We start from the raw sequence: 18738 nt of genomic DNA on the forward strand, positions 1-18738 counted from the left end.
ACAGAGTCGCTTGAAATGATTTGAGGGCGAGGAAAATGGCCCTCAACTCCAATAAATTGATGTGCCATGTCTTTTGCTGTGTGTTCCATTTGCCACTGATTGTCATCCCTTGAAGGTGAGCGCCCCAACCTTCCAGCGAGGCATCCGTGGTTACGATGAAACTGGGGACTTCTGCTAGAAAGGCGCAGCCTACTTGCAGGTTGCGTGCTTGAGTCCACCACCGAATTGCGTGTTTCATTCGAGGTGTTAAGACGATGACATCTTCGAAGGAACCGGATATTTGCACCCATTGGTGGCCGAGTTCTTCTTGTAGTGGTCTCATCCTCAGATGACAGTTCGGAGATAGGAGGATGCATGATGACAACATCCCTAGGAAAGACTTGAATTTTCGAACTGAAACGCACTTTTTTCTGAGGAGTGCTCTCGCCAGTTCCTGGATCTTTGCTTGCCTTTCGTTTGAAATGAAGACTTGAGCTTTTTTGGAATCCAGAGTCGCTCCCAGGAAAGAAGTCCTCTGAGACGGTGTTAGGTCCGATTTTTTGAAGTTTATTGAAAAACCCAACTTTTGAAATAGGGACAGGCATGTTTGGACATGACTGCTTGCGGTGGCATAGGAATTGGCCTTGATAAGGCAGTCGTCCAGATAAGGGTAAATCTGGATACCCTGCAACCGTAAGTGGGCCGCCACCGGTGCCAACATCTTGGTGAATACCCTCGGGGCTGAACGTAGCCCGAAGGGAAGGACCTTGAACTGAAAGTCCCTGCCAGCCACTCTGAATCTTAGGAACTTCCTGTGCCTGGGGAAGATGGGTACGTGGAAGTAAGCATCCTGAAGGTCCAGGGTTGCGATATGGTCGCCTTCCGTCAGAAACTGGAGGATCTCTTGGAGTGACAACATTCTGAAGGTCAACTGCTTGATAAATTTGTTGAGGGCACGCAAATCGAGGATGGGGCGCCACTCCCCCGATTTTTTGCGTATCAAGAAAAAACGAGAGTAAAACCCTTTTCCTCTCTGATGTTGAGGTACTTTCTCGATTGCCCCTTTCCGAATCATTGCATTGATTTGGACGAACAGCTCTTTGAGATGTGCTGGGGGTGGTCCTTTTGGGGGTGAATTTGGAGGGGTTTTTTACAAATTCCAATATGTGACCTTTTGAGATTACATCCAAGACCCATCTGTCTGTTGTAATATTGGACCATTGAGAGTAATGCAGGGATATTCTTCCTCCAATTCGTGGCTGGCGTAGGCAAAGTGGCGGCAGGACGCTTTTTTCACTTCTTGTTGGCGTTGTCTCTACCCCGATAGGTAGTTTTACCTCGGGATTGTGTAAAAATTACTCCGTCTTTGGCCATAAGGTTGTTGTTTGTAAGGCTGGTACCTTTGGTTGTTTTGGTTGTTCGAATATGGGCGTTGCTGGTAATAACCTCCTCTGCTGGAGAAGTTACCTCTTCCTCTTGCACCACGAAAGGAAGATTTACGGTACTGCAGAGTACCTAATGAACGTGCCGTTTCTGTATCCTTCTTAATGGACTGTAAGGCTTCGTCCACATGTGAGCCAAAAAGGAATTCGCCGTCATAAGCCATATTTAAAACTTTGGCCTGTACTTGTCGAAAGGACGTAGATTTTAACCATCCCTCTCTTCTGAGCACTGCAGCTCCTGCCAATTGTCTAAAACCTGTGGCCGCTACGTCCACTGCTGCGTCGATAATTTCAGACGACGCACATTCGCCTTCTTGTAGGATCTTGGTGGCCTCAGAGCGGTCTGGCTCAGGCAATTTCTGGATGTATGGGGATATGTCAGACCACATTTGTCTGTCATATCTACCGAGAATTGCTAACGAATTAGCAGCTCTTACAGTGGTGGCCGCGATAGTAGATACCTTTTTACCAATGGTATCGAGGCGTCTGCCGTCTCTGTCCGTTGGAATGGAGATCTGAGTTGAGGGGTTCCTAGCCCTCTTTTGTGCTGCTTGCGCAATGACTGAGTCCGTCTTTGCTTGGCCGATGAGACAAGCAGGTGAAGAGGCTGGCGCCCTATATTTCTTGTTGACTCTCGGCAATACCGCGGGAGAAGAATTTGGCGTGGCCATTATCTTAAGCCCCTCCTTCCAGATAAAGTCTATAATGGGAATAGACCAACTTTGCTTTTGAGATAAAGTCTTAAAATCATAAAGAAAGCACTCATCTTGCTTTGCTTCCATTGAAACTAGAAATCTCTTAGTGGCTTTGTCCATAATTCTATGGAAGTTCGCTATATCCACCGGCGGTGACTCAGCCTTTGGTTGTTCCTCTGGGGATGGCGTCTCAGCCTGGTAGTCTTCATACTCCGACGAGTCCGACCTAATCAATTCCCCTTCTTCATGGGTGTCCTCATCAGAATCGTCAACATCCTGTTGGTGGGGAGATAATGGCGTGGCAGGTCGGGTAGTCTGTGCCTCTTCCGACCTACTAGATCTTGGACCTCTACTCACTTGAGGTTGTGGGGAGGTAATATGTGAATCGCCCGACTCCGAAGGCGGGAATCGGCGATAATAATCGCTCAGCATATATTGCAGATTCTCGTAAAGTTCCATTGGCATCTGCATTCCTGGCGTAGAAGTGTTCACCGATGTAGGTGCCTGAATTTGCTGTTCCTCTTCCTCTTGATCCTTAACCTGTATCAATAAGTCAGAAGGACTTTCAGCCGCTTGAAACATGTCATCCCCAGATTCTGCTTCAGAATCCAATAGCCTGTCTGGCATTTGGAGTGGCGACAATGGCGTGGTTTGAGAAGACCTCTTTTGCAATAAAGCCGCAGTTGTGGCTGGAGATGGAAGAGGTATGGTAGTGGTCTTTGCTGACCATACTTGCAGGTCTGTACAAGACGACAATTTTGGTGTAGGTGGATTGTCTGGCAAATCCGAGCTCTGTGTCGTCGCCTTGGATGTTGAAGACGATGGTTCTCTCGATTTCAGAGGTGGTGTTACCTTCGTCGACGTGTTGGATCTCGCCGCCGACGAGGGAACCGTCGACGGAGCAGTTTTCATCGTCGACGGGGCCGTCGACGAGACAATCTTCACCTTCGTCGACGACGCTCTCGTCGACGCGTCCGTCGACGGGGTCTTTTTCGTCGCCGATGGGTCCGTCGACGATATCTTCGTCGACGATGGTGTCGACGACAGCAAGGTCTTCTTAGTCGACGGAGCAGCCGTCGACGACGACGAAGATTTCTTCGTCGACTGTTTCAGTGTCGTCGATGTCTGATCGTCGACGAGAGGTGTGATAACCTTCGTCGACGAGATGGGACGAATCTGAACATGAACAAAAGTTGGAGAGGAGGCTGAGGACATCACCATGGTCGATTTTGGTGAGGAGAAAGTCAATGTAGAAGTCATGGCAGAGGCAGCCTGACTGGAAATCGGCAACGTTGTTGGTGCCTTAGTCACAGGTCTCACAGGAGACACCAAAGACTCCGTTCTTTTTGAGCTTGGAAGCTTAACAGACTTCTCAGAGGATTTCTGAGCTTTTGAAGTAGAAGGCTCCCCAGTCTGTGAGGCGATCTGGTGTTTAGCCACCTTAGCTTTCGGAGTAGGCACAGCACTCTCAGCTCTCCTTTTCTTAGACCCCTTAGTAGACTCTGAGGCAAAACTTCCTACCTCAGAAAGTGGCTCATCCTTGTTCTTCATTCTCTGCAGCCACAGCAGCAGGCGACCCTCTCTGTCCCTGAGTGTTTTAGGAGAGAATTTGACAGATGCTACACTCCTTAACCTGATGGTCAGGGTACAAACAGTAGATGCAGCGAGTGTGTGGATCTTCCTTAAACAGTCTCGCCTTTCCACACGAGTCACAGGCCCTGAAAAGGGACTTAGAAGTAGACATTTTAGGAGAAATAAACTCGATCCAAGAGAAGAATTGAGCAGAGCTCAGAAGGACTCCCTATCACACGACGTGCGGTAAAAAATCTGAGAGCCTGGGTCTCTGGGGAGAGCATTCTGGTGGGAGCTGTGGCCTGATTGGCTGCAGTTTGGTCCATACATAATGACCTGGACAGGTTCTAATGTGGAAGTTTTATTTACTGTAGCTGGGGCTACTTTACTTCCTGGTTGGGTATATTGTTATTTCTTATGTACTAAGGGTATATTTTACTACTTTTTTTATGTACCGTGGGCTCCCACTCCGACGACTGGGAATGATTCAGGCATGTGAATCTATGAAAGACACCCCTAATACTGGAGAAATTAAAGTCTCTACTTCTTGGATATTACTACAGGAAGTCTTATACACATTCATGCCTAACAAAACTAAAATACCGCTAGCACTCTCTTAGAGGGTTTCTGCTGATCCAAAAAGTTTGCATTATTTGTTATTTCAGTGTCGCTTGCATATCCTATGTAAATCCATGACATTTCTTGACTATCAAATTTAAGTAGCCTTTCAGTGGGAATGCTTACAACTGTAGTATTTCATTAGTTGAGCTCAATGAACCACTGCTGCATAACATAATATAAAATATGTATTAGCACAAACTTGAATCCCCATTCAAAATGGGCCAAGATTTTAGTTTCAGTGGTACATTTAGGTCATCCTTTAGCTGACGGATGCTCAGAAAACAATATGATCATGACTAAGGTTGCCATAGATAGACTGACCATAGAAGAACAAACGCTTCGATGGTTCTTAACCTATGCACCTGGGTATGCTGAAGGGCCCTTTGTCAAATGAGGAAAAGGAAATAAGACGTGCAAATGTTTTATATTTATTATCTCAAATTTGGACATATTGTGAAAGACTGTGAGAATGACCCTAAGAATTCTTAGCATCAAGCATTCAACAGTTGGGGGAAGTTTCATCTTGCAGAAAACTGGATTTGTCATCATGCAAAATAAACTGTCAGTTCCAAAATGGGTGGAAAAAAAACAACAACAAAAAAACATTGTGGTTTCCAGCGTCTGAGTCCCTTTAACTATTTTGTAGGAAGCTACGAACTTTCACTTTCCGCCGCTTCCACAGGCAGAAAGTGCAGCTTCAAACTTGCGCCCAGCATCAAACTGGAGAGTGGTGCACGCGCGCCCAAGAGGGGCCTGGGGCGAGTGCAACAGGGGTGGCCACGCAGTCATCGTGCTCAGCTTTCCACTACACAAACCAGCATGCACGCACACACAGCTGAAAAATAAACTGGAGAGTGGTGCACGTGCGCCCTGCATCGGTCTTCAATTACCGCGGCCCCTGACAGCTGGTAATTGAAGAAATATGCCCTTCTGCTGCGCGTGTCCGCGCGGAATGTGCACTAGGCGGAGCAACTAACGCCTATTGTGTGCTCTCTTGTAGAAACACACGCATGCGAGGGCCAATTGCCATGCAGCTCGCAACAAAAAACAGCAAAAATCACGAGCTTTCAGGAATTCGGTAGGTACAATTTTCGAAGCCCTCATAAAAGGACTCTTAAGCCTCGCCCACTTCGTGGGACGTAGGCCGAGCCCTAAAAACTATGCTATTCTAAATGCTTTGGAGGTGGTGAGGGCATTACCACTGTCAACTCTGGGGACAACGAACCCGTGCATCACCAGTTTGACTTCAAAGCGCGTATAGGGGAGAATCTTGTTCAACATTTTGAGAAGAAAGTAGTGCAGTCTTATTTACTTGGTGGAATAGGGAGTTCAATATAAGGAATCATCAAAAAGGATATCAAATTTATAATATGAACTGTTAGAATGGGAGAGTTGGCAAGCGCTAGGTTGGAAGGGAACCATACGTCACATAATGCATTGGGGCAACCTCCTAGAACTAAAATCTTTCGGTACTTTAATAGTATGAAGGGCATGCAGTAGGCTACTACAATTATTCAGTCTTGAAAATGATTCTCCCCCTGTGTTATTTCCAAATCACTGAATGGAATAGGCGAATCCACAGAAACAGATAAGTTATCAGAAGCCTCAAAACAAGCCTTAAAAAGAGCAGGCATAAAATATACCCATGAGAAACCAAGGTTGCAGTACGAGGAGAAATAGGGAAAAAGGACGATAGCCTGAGTTACGATAAGACCGGACTTATCCCCTGGAGCCTAGTGAGGCACAAGATGATCGAAGGCTCATAAAAGGAATTAGTGCTACAACAGAAATAAAGATATTACCACCAGCCAGATTAAAATCAGACTGAGCAGGAACAAATGCAGACATAATATAAAGAGGAGTAGAAAGCAGAGGCTTCACATCATTCTCCAGGAGCTTGGCTGAGATAACTAAATATATTGGGGGCTCCACTATCTTTGATCAGCAGTCAGTTTTTTTAAACAAGGCAATCATCGTTGATAAGGGAAACCAGTTACTTACATAAAACAATGGTTTTGCAGTTGAAATATTAAGCCTGGAAGTTCATTTAAATAGACCCCAACCCTCCTGGGTGTTGACCATGGCAAAGTCTGGTGGACTGTAAGCCCACAGTGCCCCAATAAATTACTTTAATTTTATATTCATTTTTCACCGCCAGTGAGTTTAGAGGCGTTCGGTTAGAGACCAAGGGTGGAAGAGACTTGATCCTTTTCGGTTTTAAGTATGCAAGGTAAAACCTACTAATAATATTCCCAAAGACAATTTTTTGGGCACAAAACCCAGCAGACCAAATACAAACACTTCCTGTATTTATAGCTTGTGCCATAAGGACTAGCAATTGTCTGAATTTATGAAACTGTGCAGAAACCCTTGGAGAAATTAGAAAGGACAGCTAAGTCTCTTCTATATCAATTGCCATCACCATGTCCGTAGGTTGCATAACAGCTTCAGAGCTGGAGTGTAAGTATGTAAGAACTTCATAATTTTCTTTGCACGACCAAGCATACTCTTTCTTGCAGTGGAATAAGAATTCCATTTTGGAGTGGATCAGACTTACCATCTCCTTCCTTTTCGCCCTCGCTTTCTCGGTCACCTTCATATCCTGTGCAAGAGGAATCCAGGCTCCAGTCAAGAAAGTCTCCAAGCAGAGTTTCTTCCTGATTGGATAGCTCGGCTGTTGGTGTGGTTACAAAGCTGCCTCGATCTTCCTGGATACTGTCCTCCCTCCTCCTAAGAGATAAGGTTCAGTGGTCAGAATGATAAACCTGAAAACACTGATCTAAAAGAGGACTACAGCAAATACCAATTGCAGGAATACTCATTCAGCACATCTCATTACAATCGATCCACCGAAATCGCCTTCAACTGCCTTAAAAATTAGGAGGGTATAGCTTCTGGTGTTTATTCAAGGGAATTGTTTTTTGTGTTCTCCTATTCAGTACTCTGATTTTACACCACACATCCATTATCAACTTAATTATTCCTTCCACTACCTTATTACTTTTTTTTTTTTACCTTACTACACATAGAATCTGGTAATATTTGTCTTGACAAGTTAGGAAAACCAATTTGATTGAATTACAGCTGTGTAACAAACCAATTATTTCAGAAATATTGTATTGTGATTCCATTTATTTAGCGCTTACTACCCCATACGAGGCGCTGAAGCGATTTTTCGGAGTCGCACGCTGCTCTGGAACACAAATGATTAGTGATGAATTAGTATAATGAAATATGAAAGTAATTTGAGTGGTGGAAATGTTAGTCTGTCATTTGGATTGAGAAGGCTAGCGGAGGGATAGAAGAGGGAAGGAAAATGCTACTTACCAGTATGCATTTGTTCTTGGCATGTAGAGCTGCTGAGTTACACACTGTGCATAGATGGCCACCTAGTGCTGGGACCGGATGTTTGCAGTTTGTTTTTGTTGTAGAAAAGTCTTTGGAAGTCAAGGGACACGTGACTCCTCCTTTGGATCATACTGCGCATCGGCTCCATCCCCAGATTGTTGATGTCCATGTGATTTGTATCTGATTAAGATAATACTGGAACAGATAAAGGCAGCCGGGGAGGCGGGTGGGCGTGTGTAACTCTGCAGCTCTACATGCCAAGAACAGATGCATACTGGTAAGTAGCATTTTCCGTTCGAGGCATATGAGCTGCAGATTACACACTGTGCATAGATTGTATAGCAGTACCCACCTTTAGCGGAGACTACCTGAATCTGTTGCAGTTGTTTGAAACAGGGTTTTTAGTACAGCCTGGCCCACGGTGGCTTGTTTAGTTTGTACATCTACACAATAGTGTTTTGTGAATGTGTGCGGTGTAAACCATGTAGCTGCTTTGCATATATCATCTAGGGGAATGTTCCCTAAAAATACCATTGAAGCCCCTATTTTCCTTGTAGAATGGGCTTTTGGAGGAATTGTTAACGTACGTTTGGCTTTCTGGTAACATATTTGTATGCATTTGACAATCCACCTAGCTATCCCAGATTTTGATATGGGATTGCCTTTATGTGGTGGCGAAAAAGACACAAAAGGATGTTTAGTTTTACGAAAAGTTTGTGTTCTTTCGATGTAGTACAGTAATGCTCTTTTGACATCTAAGGTGTGTAGAGCTCTTTCTGCGACTGCGAAAAAAATACGGGCAGCTCAAAAACAGATTGATTTAGATGGAATGGTGAAATTACTTTTGGAAGGAATTTAGGATTAGTACATAGAACCACTTTGTTATGATGCATTTGCAGAAAGGGTTCTTGAATGGTAAATGCTTGTAGTTCACTAACTCTTCTGAGAGAAGTAATAGCCACTAGGAAAGCTACTTTCCAAGTTAGGAATTGCAATTCACATTTATGTAATGGTTCAAAGGGAGGTCCCATTAACCGTGTGAGAAGGAGTAGTTTGTCCTGTAACTCCAGTTCTGTAGTAGGGGTATCTCGATTAGTCATAATCTAGTGAAAAGTCCCGCCCATGTGCGTGGACCCCGGAGCAATCAAAAATAATCTCTCAAGTTGTCAAAACATGCAGAACTGCAAAGACACTTAAGAGAGAATTTAAAGACAGATAATGCAGCCTATATCCACATACTATACTGTCCAGTACTCCAACTAGAAATTCCACCAAAATAACCACACAAACAGCACAGCTTGCCCAGTTTCCTCACAGAGAAAACTTGCCTCTACCAGCAAAAGCCTCTGGAATGATAGAGAGGAAGGTATGGACAAACAAGCCCCATAGGCTGCCATTATGTGGCTCAAATAGGACACTGTGCTTTTAAGAAAACTTTCCAGAACTCTCTCAGTATCCCAGAATGCACAGCAGGTCCCTTTTACTTGCAGTTCTTTTTGAAGGCGTAACACGCCAGACCTGTAGCATTCCTTACATAAATATCTTACTCCACCGGGGAGGAGGGCGGGCGCTTATGACTAAAACAGAGATACCCCTACTACAGAACTGGAGTTACAGGACAGAAACTACTTCTTCTGTAGTAGGGGATCTCTGTGTATAGTCCTAATCTAGTGAATAGAATGGCAAGCCCATCCCCACACCAAAGCGGCGGTGGAGAAAAAGACAACACCACTACTGTGCAAACAGATTTCGCAGCGAAGCCTGCCCAACCTGAGTGTCTGTGCTGGCATCAGTGTCCAGACAGTAATGCTTAGCAAAGGTATGGACCGACTTCCAAGTGGCCGCCTTGCAGATTTCTGCAATTGGAACATTACGTAGCAAAGCAGTCGTGGCAGCTTTGCCCCTGGTGGAATGAGCCTTAGGTTTACGCCCTAAGGTCTTATTAGCCTTTTGATAACACAATTGTATACAGGACACAATCCACCTAGAGATGGACTGCTTGAAGTTAGCAAGACCGGTCCTGACTGATCCATAATTGATCAACAATTGGTCTGACCTACGAATAGCTTTGGTTTTATCCAGATAAAATTAACACCCTCCTAACATTCAGGGAATGTAAAGACCTTTCTGCTGGAGATGAAGGATTCTGAAAAAACGTAGGCAAAGTTCTAGTCTGGTTGACATGAAAATCAGAAATAACCTTGGGAAGAAATTTAGGGTGACTATGCATAACAACCTTAGCAGCATGAAATACAGTATAAGGTTCTTGGCAACACAATGCCTGAATTTCACTCACCCTGCGGGCGGATGTAATGGCCACGAGGAACGCCGCCTTTCAGGACAGGTGCTGCAACGAAGCCTTATGAATAGGTTCAAAAGGCTCAAGTCTTCCAAAAAATATTTGATCACAGGGATCTGGAAGAAGGAAGCCTGTGAAGGGCATTTCCTGTAGGCAGTCAATGCAGCGAGATGAACCCTAATGGAATGAAAATTAAGGCCAGACTGCGCCAAATGTATAAGATAAGTAAGGATGAAATCCTCCTTACACGTTGTAGGGTCATAGTTCTTGGACTTGCACCAGATGCAGAATCTCTTTCACTTGTAAGCATAAGAAGTCCTAGTGGAAGGTCGCTTAGACTCCTTCAGTATGTCCATACAATCTTCGGGTAGATTCAAATGGCCATATTGCACCATCTCAGGAGCCATGCCGCCAAACTCAAGACGAGAGGTTCGGGTGCACCATCTGCCCCCGAACTTCGTGAGAAGGTCCGGCCTGCACGGCAACCGTATGTGAGGAACGAGAGACCGGTGAAGTAGGTCCGTGAACCACCACTGTCTGGGCCAATCCGGGGCGATCAATATCATCCGCACCCTGGACCGGGACAGCTTGATGAGCACAGCCGGAATCAGGGGTATGGGTGGAAAAGCGTACAGAAAGCTGTTCGACCAGTCGATCCATAGGGCATCCCCCAACGTCCCCTGTTGGTAGTACCTGGAGGCGAAGTCTCGGCATTTGCTGTTTTCGGTGGTGGCGAACAGATCTACGTCTGGAGTCCCCCACCTTGCGAAGACTTCTCCTAGCACTTCGTCGTTTATGACCCATTCGTGGTTTTCCTGAATCAGTCTGCTCAGTGCGTCCGCCTGAACATCCTGCACACCTGGCAGATGGGTAGCCGTTATCGTCAGTCCTCTGGCCAGAAGCCAGATCGCCTGCGCCTCCTGCGACAAGAGTGCGTGATCTCGAGCCTCCCTGCTTATTGAGGCAATACATCGTGGTAGTATTGTGTGTCTGTACAAGCAGAGAGTTGGTCTGAAAGGAAGGATGAAAGGCCTTCAGTGCCAAGTGAAAAGCTCTGAGTTCCAGGAAAATGATGTGGTATGTGGACACCGACGGAGACCACGTCCCTTGAATCTGTAAGTCTCCGGAGTGTGCTCCCCAGTCATGGAGAGACGCGTCGGTCACGATCGTCTGTGCGGGAATGTCCTTGTGGAAGGGAACCCCTCTGAGGAGATTCTCCGCTGAACACCACCACTTCAGACACTGAAGAGCATGCAGAGACAGTTGTATCGTGTCATCCCAAGTACCAGTCCTCTGATCCCACTGATCTCCAAGCACTCCTGCAGAGGTCTCATGTGCAGCCGGGCGTGAGGAAGATACAAGAGGCCATCGACCCCAGTAGAGAAGACACCGTCCTCACTGTTGTAGATGGAGCGGTCATAAGAGCCTTCGCCTTCCGAAGGAGTGAATACCGTCGCTCCTCCGAAGGAGACACGCTTGCTGACAGCATATTGACGGAGGCTCCCAAGTACTGTATGCATTGGACCGGAGTCGGGACAGACTTGGACATGTTGATGTGCAACCCTAGCTTGTTCAATAGAAGGCACGTCTTCTGGAAGTGTGCTTGGGCTTCCGAGAAGGAGGAGGCCTTGATCAACCAGTCGTCCAGGTACATGTAGACAAACACCTTGTTCTTCCGGAGGTGTGCCGCTACCACTGCCATGCACTTCGAGAACGTCCTGGGCGCAGACTTCAGCCCGAATGGCAGTACTGTGTATTGATAATGATTCGTGCCGACTTGAAATCGCAGGAACTTCCTGTGTTTCTGTGCAATGGGCACATGGAAGTACGAATCCTGTAGGTCTATAGCACAAAGCCAGTCTCCCTGCTGCAGCGGAGGGTAAATCTGCTGCAACTACAGCATGCGAAATCTCTCTGCGAATCCACTTGTTTGCTTGCCGCAAGTCCAGAATGGGCCTGAACTCGTTCTTGTCCTTCTTGCGGACAAGTAAGAACCTTGAGTACAGACCTCTTCCCCTTTGAGGCCGAGGTACGTCTTCTATCGCCCTTTTCCTTAATAGGATGTCGGCCTCTGCCTGGAGCTCTCGCAGCTGAAACTGCGAGCTCACCGGCGGAATTGCTTGAGGCGGGCTGGTGAATCGAAGACTGTATCCTTGCAAACAATATTCAGCAACCACTTGTCCCGAGTAATTTTTCTCCACTCTGCCAGAAAAAATTGAACCCCCCCCCCCCCCCCCCCACCGGAGTGGGTAACGGATGTGGGGGAAGTAGACGCTCAGGGCTTAGACCCGGCCGGGTCTTTGGTCGCTGCTGCGGACGGTTTGTTTCCTCTGCCCCTCTGGCGCTTCTGGAAGGGCTTCCGGAATTGCTGCTGTTGTTGCTGCTGTCCGGAAGTCTGCCCCCGCCCTCTGCCTGAATTTCCAAACCGTCTCTGGAACGGGCGGTGATTTTTTCCTCAGGCTTCTCTAACCCGACCGCCGTCAGGGTTTCGGCTTCCGCCTTCATACGGGCCATCTCATCATCCGCATGTTTGCCGAATAGGGATTCCCCCGAGAAAGGCAGGTTGACCAACTGCTGTTGCGCCTCCGGTTTGAGTGAGGTGAGGCGAAGCCAAGCGTGGCGCCGTTGATCGATGCCATGGCAGTATCCGTGCGCTGCCAGAAGATATACATCAGCAGCCGCGCTGATGATCTGGTTAGACACCATCAACCCCTCGTTTAATATCTCCAGAAAGTCTTCTTTCTTGTCACGCGGGAGGAGCTCAGCATACTGCTGGAGGACTCCCACAGGGCACGATCATATCGCCCCAGCAGAACCCCGGCACTTGCAGCCTTCATGGTGGTAGATGCCGTCACACAGACCTTTCTGCCCGCCGAATCCAGCCACCATGCGGCACTGTCGAAGAAGGAGTGGTGGCATGCTGCTTCTTAGCTGCTGTCACAATCACAGAGTCTGGTGTTGGGTCCATTCGAAGGAAAGCCGGGTCAGATTCCGGAGCCCGGTTTTTCTTGAGGAGCCTGGAGGGGGCTGCCTTCGTCACCGCCGGAGTGAGGAACAACTCCTTGGAGGCTCCTCCAATCCGGGTACCAACGGCAGCAGCGGTCGAGAAATGTTTTTTGTGAAGTGACTCGAAGATCACAGACGTCATAGGTGTTGGCACCGTCACCGTGATCCCTAGCTTAGTCGCACCCCTCAACAGTACTTCCTGGAAGGAGACAATATCATCCACGGGCGACACCCTCGTCCCTGGAGACTCAGACAGCGTCAGTGAATATTCCCTGGTGGAAGAGCCTGTGCGGGATCTGGATCTGCGCCTCCTGTGGCGTCTAGATCGAGATGACGACCGGCCACGGCTACGCGATTTCCTCTCCGGCTGGAGCGGGAGCGCAATCTTCTCGGCCGATCCGCAGGCTTCGCAGTAGCAGGCGATGTCGGCCTGGCCGGGGCCCTCAGTCGAGGCTTCCCCTTAGGAGGAGTTGGATACCGTAGCAACGAGGCCGTCCTGGGTGGAGGCACAGGTGGAGAAACGGAGGGAAGAGGCGGTGGTTTCTGAGGCTGCGGTGACTGACGAGGAGCCAGCCCACGAGGCGACCGTGGTGGAGGGGGTGGGGTTCCGCGGAAGCGGACTCTTCGGCAAAGGAGGAGTAGGTGTCCAAAGTTTAGTAGGCGTATACACCACTGAGTACACCGTGCCCGGTGACTGTCTTCTTCCTTGGCGACGATGGCGAACCAATCGGCGACCTCCTAGCGCCAGGACTCCTCCTGCGCTTCCTTGGCGTCAAAGAACGCCTTCTCGACGTCGAGGAACGTCTTCGACGCCGACCAATAGGATCCCCTCAACGCCGATCTTCTCTTCGCATCCGGCGAGCGCAGATGCCGGGCCTTTCCATGACGTCGATGACTCGACGATGACGTCGACGAAGATGCTGTCGACGGTGGTCTTTTCAGCTCCTTCAACGCTGAACGTCGACGCCGCTTCTCCCCAGAGATGGGGAACAGACCGTTGTCATCCCCTCGACGCCGCAGTCGACGCTGGCGGACAATGGAGACGCTTGCTGGACTTTCGGCCCCTGGGGAGCCCCCCAGAGGCCTCAGCATGGGCAGATGAAGCATGCTCTGACCCACCTTGTGCCTTCTGACGTCTCTCCTCGAGGCCTTGGAGCCTGATCTTCATCCTCTCTCAGGGTCCTGGCAGAGAGGGTCTTGCAGATTTCACACTCCTCTGGGAGGTCAGAAGGAGAGGCAGACGATGCACACTCCATGTGGGTCGGATTTGGCCTTTTTTCTATCACACTCTGGGCAATTGTCAAATAAGCCAGGCATTTTGACAATATAGTGAAGAAAAAGGGCTTAGTACTTAACAACAAGCACTACACACAAGAAAAAGTGAAAAAAATCTCTAATTAAACCCTTGAAAGGGAGAGCTCAATGCTTCAGGGTCCTGCTAGCAGGAGCCGGGAAAAAGAACTGAAAGTAAAAGGGACGTGCTGTGCATTCTGGTCTACTGAGAGAGTTCTGGAAAGTTTTCTTAAAGGCACAGTATCCTATTTGAGCCACATAATGGCAGCCTATGGGGCTTGTCTGTCCATACCTGCCTCTCTATCATTCCAGAGGCTTTTGCTGGTAGAGGCAAGTTTTCTCTGTGAGGAAACTGGGCAAGCTGTGCTGTTTGTGTTGTTATTTTGGTGGAATTTCTAGTTGAAGTACTGGACAGTGTAGCCTGTGGATATAGGCTGCATTATCTGTCTTTAAATTCTCTCTTAAGTGTCTTTGCAGTTCTGGATGTTTTGACAACTTGAGAGATTATTTTTGATTGCTCCGGGGTCCACGCACATGGGCGGGACTATTCACTAGATTATGACTATACACGGAGATCCCCTACTACAGAACAACGTTTAAGTTCCACACTGGTGCAGGCGGCATTCTGGGAGGGATTATTCTTTAGAGTCCTTCCATGAAAGCCTTTATAACTGGTACTCTAAAAAGAGATAGATGTTGTCTATTCTGCAAGTATGCTGCAATGGCAGCAAGGTGTAGTCTGATGGACGTGTCAGCTAAATTACACTTTTGAGGGTGTAGTAGGTGTCCTATGATGTGTTGAATAGACAAATCTAAAGGATTTATGTGGTTGTTTTGACAGTACATCACAAACTATTTCCACTTAGCAGCATAACATGCGCTAGTAGTGGGATGTCTAGCTTCTTTGATAACTTTCATACATTCTGGAGGAAGGTTGAGGTAACCAAACTATGTCTTCAGGAGCCAGATCGCTAGGTTGAGCCGAGCTGGGTCCGGGTGTCTGATCTCTTCATGGTTCTGTGTTAATAGGCGTGGAGATCGGCTTAGTTTCTGGTGTAGTTGCAGCAGCGTGGTGTACCACGTTTGTCTGGCCCAAGTTGGAGCAACTAAAATGAGTGTTAGGGAATGTTGCTGCAGTTTGCGTACCACTAATGGAAGTAGTGGGAGAGGAGGAAAAGCATACGCAAATTGTCCTGACCAGTTCATACATATCGCATTGCCTTTGGACAGCAGGTGTGGATATCCAACGGCAACGTTTGGGCATTTAGCATTTTCGTGGGTGGCGAAGAGGTCTATCAGAGGTTGTCCCCACAATTGAAAGAACGGTTGAAGAACTTGCAGATGAAGTTCTCACTCATGAATCTGCTGGGTTTGTCGACTTAGCAGATCTGCCATGGTGTTTTGAACTCCTGGAACGTGTTGGGCTAAGAGGAAGATCTTTAGTGGTATAGCCAGAGAGCTGCAGAGAGTGTTGCCCCTTGTTTGTGTGTGTAGTACATGGCTGTCATATTGTCTGTGCGGACTAAGACAGCTTTGCCTGATACTGGTTTTTTAAATGCTTTTAGGGCTAGAAAACAGCTAGTAACTCCAAGTGGTTGATGTGGAGTAACTTTTGTTGCGGTGTCCACCTGCCTTACAAAGTTACTATCAAAGCAACAGAAGATCCCTCGAAACCGTTGGTGTCAACGAGGCGGAAAAAAGGGAACCGATGTCATCACGCAGGCGTAGGCCTATTATGGAATCGGTGACGTCAGCGGAGCTGCGTGCGATGTCGTGCTCCTGTGACGTCGTCCACACCGGCGAGCTACAAAAGTATTTTCCGAACGTTGCCGACGCAGGAGGATATTCACAAGGTGAGGAATCCACTGGCAGATGTATCCATCAGAAGCCATACTTCCTATGAGCTGCATGAACACTCTAGCTGGAAGCGAGTGTTGTAGTTTGAATCTGGTTAGGAGAGTTTGTACACTTGTTACCCTGGCTGGAGAGGGCTAGGCTAGTGTTAGTTGGGTGTTTATTGTAGCGCCGAGATATTGTTGTATGTGTGACGGTTGCAGATGTGACTTGGTGTGATTTACTGTGAATCCCAAGTCGTGGAGCAGTTGAATTGTAGCATGAGTGTGTTGTACACACTAGCTGTATGAGCTGGCTTTGATGAGCCAGTCGTCTAGGTATGGGAAGACGTGAATATGCTGTCTTAAGTGTGCTGCTACCACTGCTAGGCATTTGGTAAACCCCCTTGGTGATCTTGTGACTCCACATGGGAGCACTTTGAACTGGTAGTGCTGCCCGTCCACAACAAATCTATTTTCTGTGCGGATAGGAAGGTCAAAGTAGGCGACCTTGAGATCTAGAGTGAAAAGGAAGTCGTTTTGTAACAGGAGCCGAAGGACTTGTTGGAGTGTGACCATATAAAATGATTAGACTATGTAAATGTTTAGAGGTCTGAGGTCTAGGATAGGTCTTATCCGTCCTTTGGGATTAAGAAATATAGGGAGTATATCCTTCGCTTTGTTGATGCATTGGGACTATTTCTATTGCATTTTTGTGCAAGAGGGATATGACTTCCTGCCTGAGCAGTGACAAATGTTCCTGGGACATTGGACGCTGCCTGTGTGGTATGTTGCGGGGGATATTAGTTCTACACAGTAACCGGATTGAATTATTTGAAGCACCCACCTGTCTGATGTGATGTTTTACCAGGCTGGTAAGTATTGTTGTAGTCTTTCCCCGACAGGAGTGGAATGGGGCTGGGGAAGGGGAGGGGAGTCATTGGGCAGGGGTAGAGGCAGAGCGGGAGCCGTTTTTAGGTCTCGCGACCTATCGATGCGCGCAAGCGCATTGAGCGGAGCGAGAATTCATGTCTCGAAAATCCTCGTGAAACCAAGGGCTTCTTGCGCTGCGGTTTTCATTGAGTTCACGTGAATCACGTGACCAAACAAGCAAGCGCATTCACGGCCTACTTCTCCTCCCCTAATTATTCATGGCCGGCCGCAGGCCGGCCTTACTTTCAGTTTACCGGCCGCTCACAGCACATCAAAGGGCTTTACCCTTCATTCTGCTAAAGTCTAACCATTTGTTAACAAGCGAGACATTAACGCCCCGTTGTGTATGCCGAGATTAAATCTTGCCACCAGCGCGAGGTCACAGCTAAATGTTGCTTTTCAGTTACTGGAGATAAATATTCTCAATATAGGCAGAAGATTCTCAATATAGGCAGAAGATGTTAAAACAAATAATTATAATAACCAATGTTGATTCCGAGGCTAAACATCTCTCCAATGATGGTTCGAAAATTGATTATAAAACAGAACGGCAATACTCTTGTGCAGCCCAAGCAGATTTCGGCTTCGCAGCATTGAACAAGTAGGGTGCACGAACTTTACGAAGACTGGGCATGCCCCAGGCATGACCTTTGCTGGTAGGCGGGACATGCTTTACGTGCTCACGCACTACATGACGACTTTTCCCAGAAATGCAGTCAGCGCAGAGGAAATTGGCCACGGCATCGACTGCTAAATACAGTGTCCAAGTCTTACCAGTGAAGAGTGGGGTTCGGCATAAATGCACTTGCAAAGCTATTCGCACCGTTCCCTCCAACCCGAGTGCATCGGCCCGTGCCATGTCACATCACACCACTAACTTAATTTCTCCACACATTATAGATATTGTAATACATGCGTCACCCTCTTGTCATCCTCAGTTCTTGCATTCTACAATAAGTAGATGCAAACAAAGCTACCATAAAAACCCAGGAATCCCTTTGCACAGTATGCCCTTATCAGACCCTATATCAATACATGAACAATGTGACCTCAGAATCCTACATAGCGGCTGCTAAATGTGCAACTTTACTCAGTGAATGTGGTGTTTTCTCGCGGCCTTAATCAGTCGACATAAAAGCGTGCTCTGATTGCCGGACAGATTCTGCACACAGTGCCCCCTCACACAACCCATCACGTGAGAGTCAATGCACACACACAACCCTATATCAGGAGGGGGTCAATGCTGGAGCGGGAGCCGCGTCTTAATGAAAGTGAAACCACAATTCCTTTGCGTTCTTGCGCTAATTTAACTACAGCCATGGAAAGGCAAAGTGCGAGAAATGCGAAAGATATCTGCACTCGGCGATTAGCCTTCTCTCAGGCCTGGGTGCTTCTTCTTAAAAGACTGCAAGCACGGCTGCAAAGTTTCTCCTTAGCCATGGGCGCATACGACGTGTCCCCAGGTTTCGGTCAATACAATTTCCGCTCAGACGTGGGGCTGCTCTGTCTGTGTGCACTCATGGCTGAGGGGACTGTGTGCACCCACTATAGTTCTGTGCACACGATATATTCACAGCCACGGGTGCACACAGGCTCCTCAGAGGAATGGGTGAACGCATGTTCCTTCCTCAGAGGCATGGGCGCACAAACTGCAGAGGTATGGGTGCACAAAGGCTTCTCAGAACCGTCAAGGGTGCACACACTCACTCCTCAGAACT

General features: G+C 47.7%; 1 protein-coding gene across 1 annotated transcript in view; it reads right to left on the reverse strand.

The window, feature by feature from the left end:
* The window catches only part of CCNF (cyclin F), a 136668-nt gene that overhangs the window by 21939 nt on the left and 95991 nt on the right, over nt 1-18738 (reverse strand). Inside the window, exon 16 of the mRNA XM_086941284.1 lies at nt 6867-7039. Within this exon, the coding sequence (XP_086797410.1) occupies nt 6867-7039 (173 nt within the window). The remainder of the gene's footprint in view (nt 1-6866; nt 7040-18738) is intronic.

Source organism: Lissotriton vulgaris, chromosome 10, assembly GCF_964263255.1.
Source record: "Lissotriton vulgaris chromosome 10, aLisVul1.2, whole genome shotgun sequence".
Taxonomy (NCBI): domain Eukaryota; kingdom Metazoa; phylum Chordata; class Amphibia; order Caudata; family Salamandridae; genus Lissotriton; species Lissotriton vulgaris.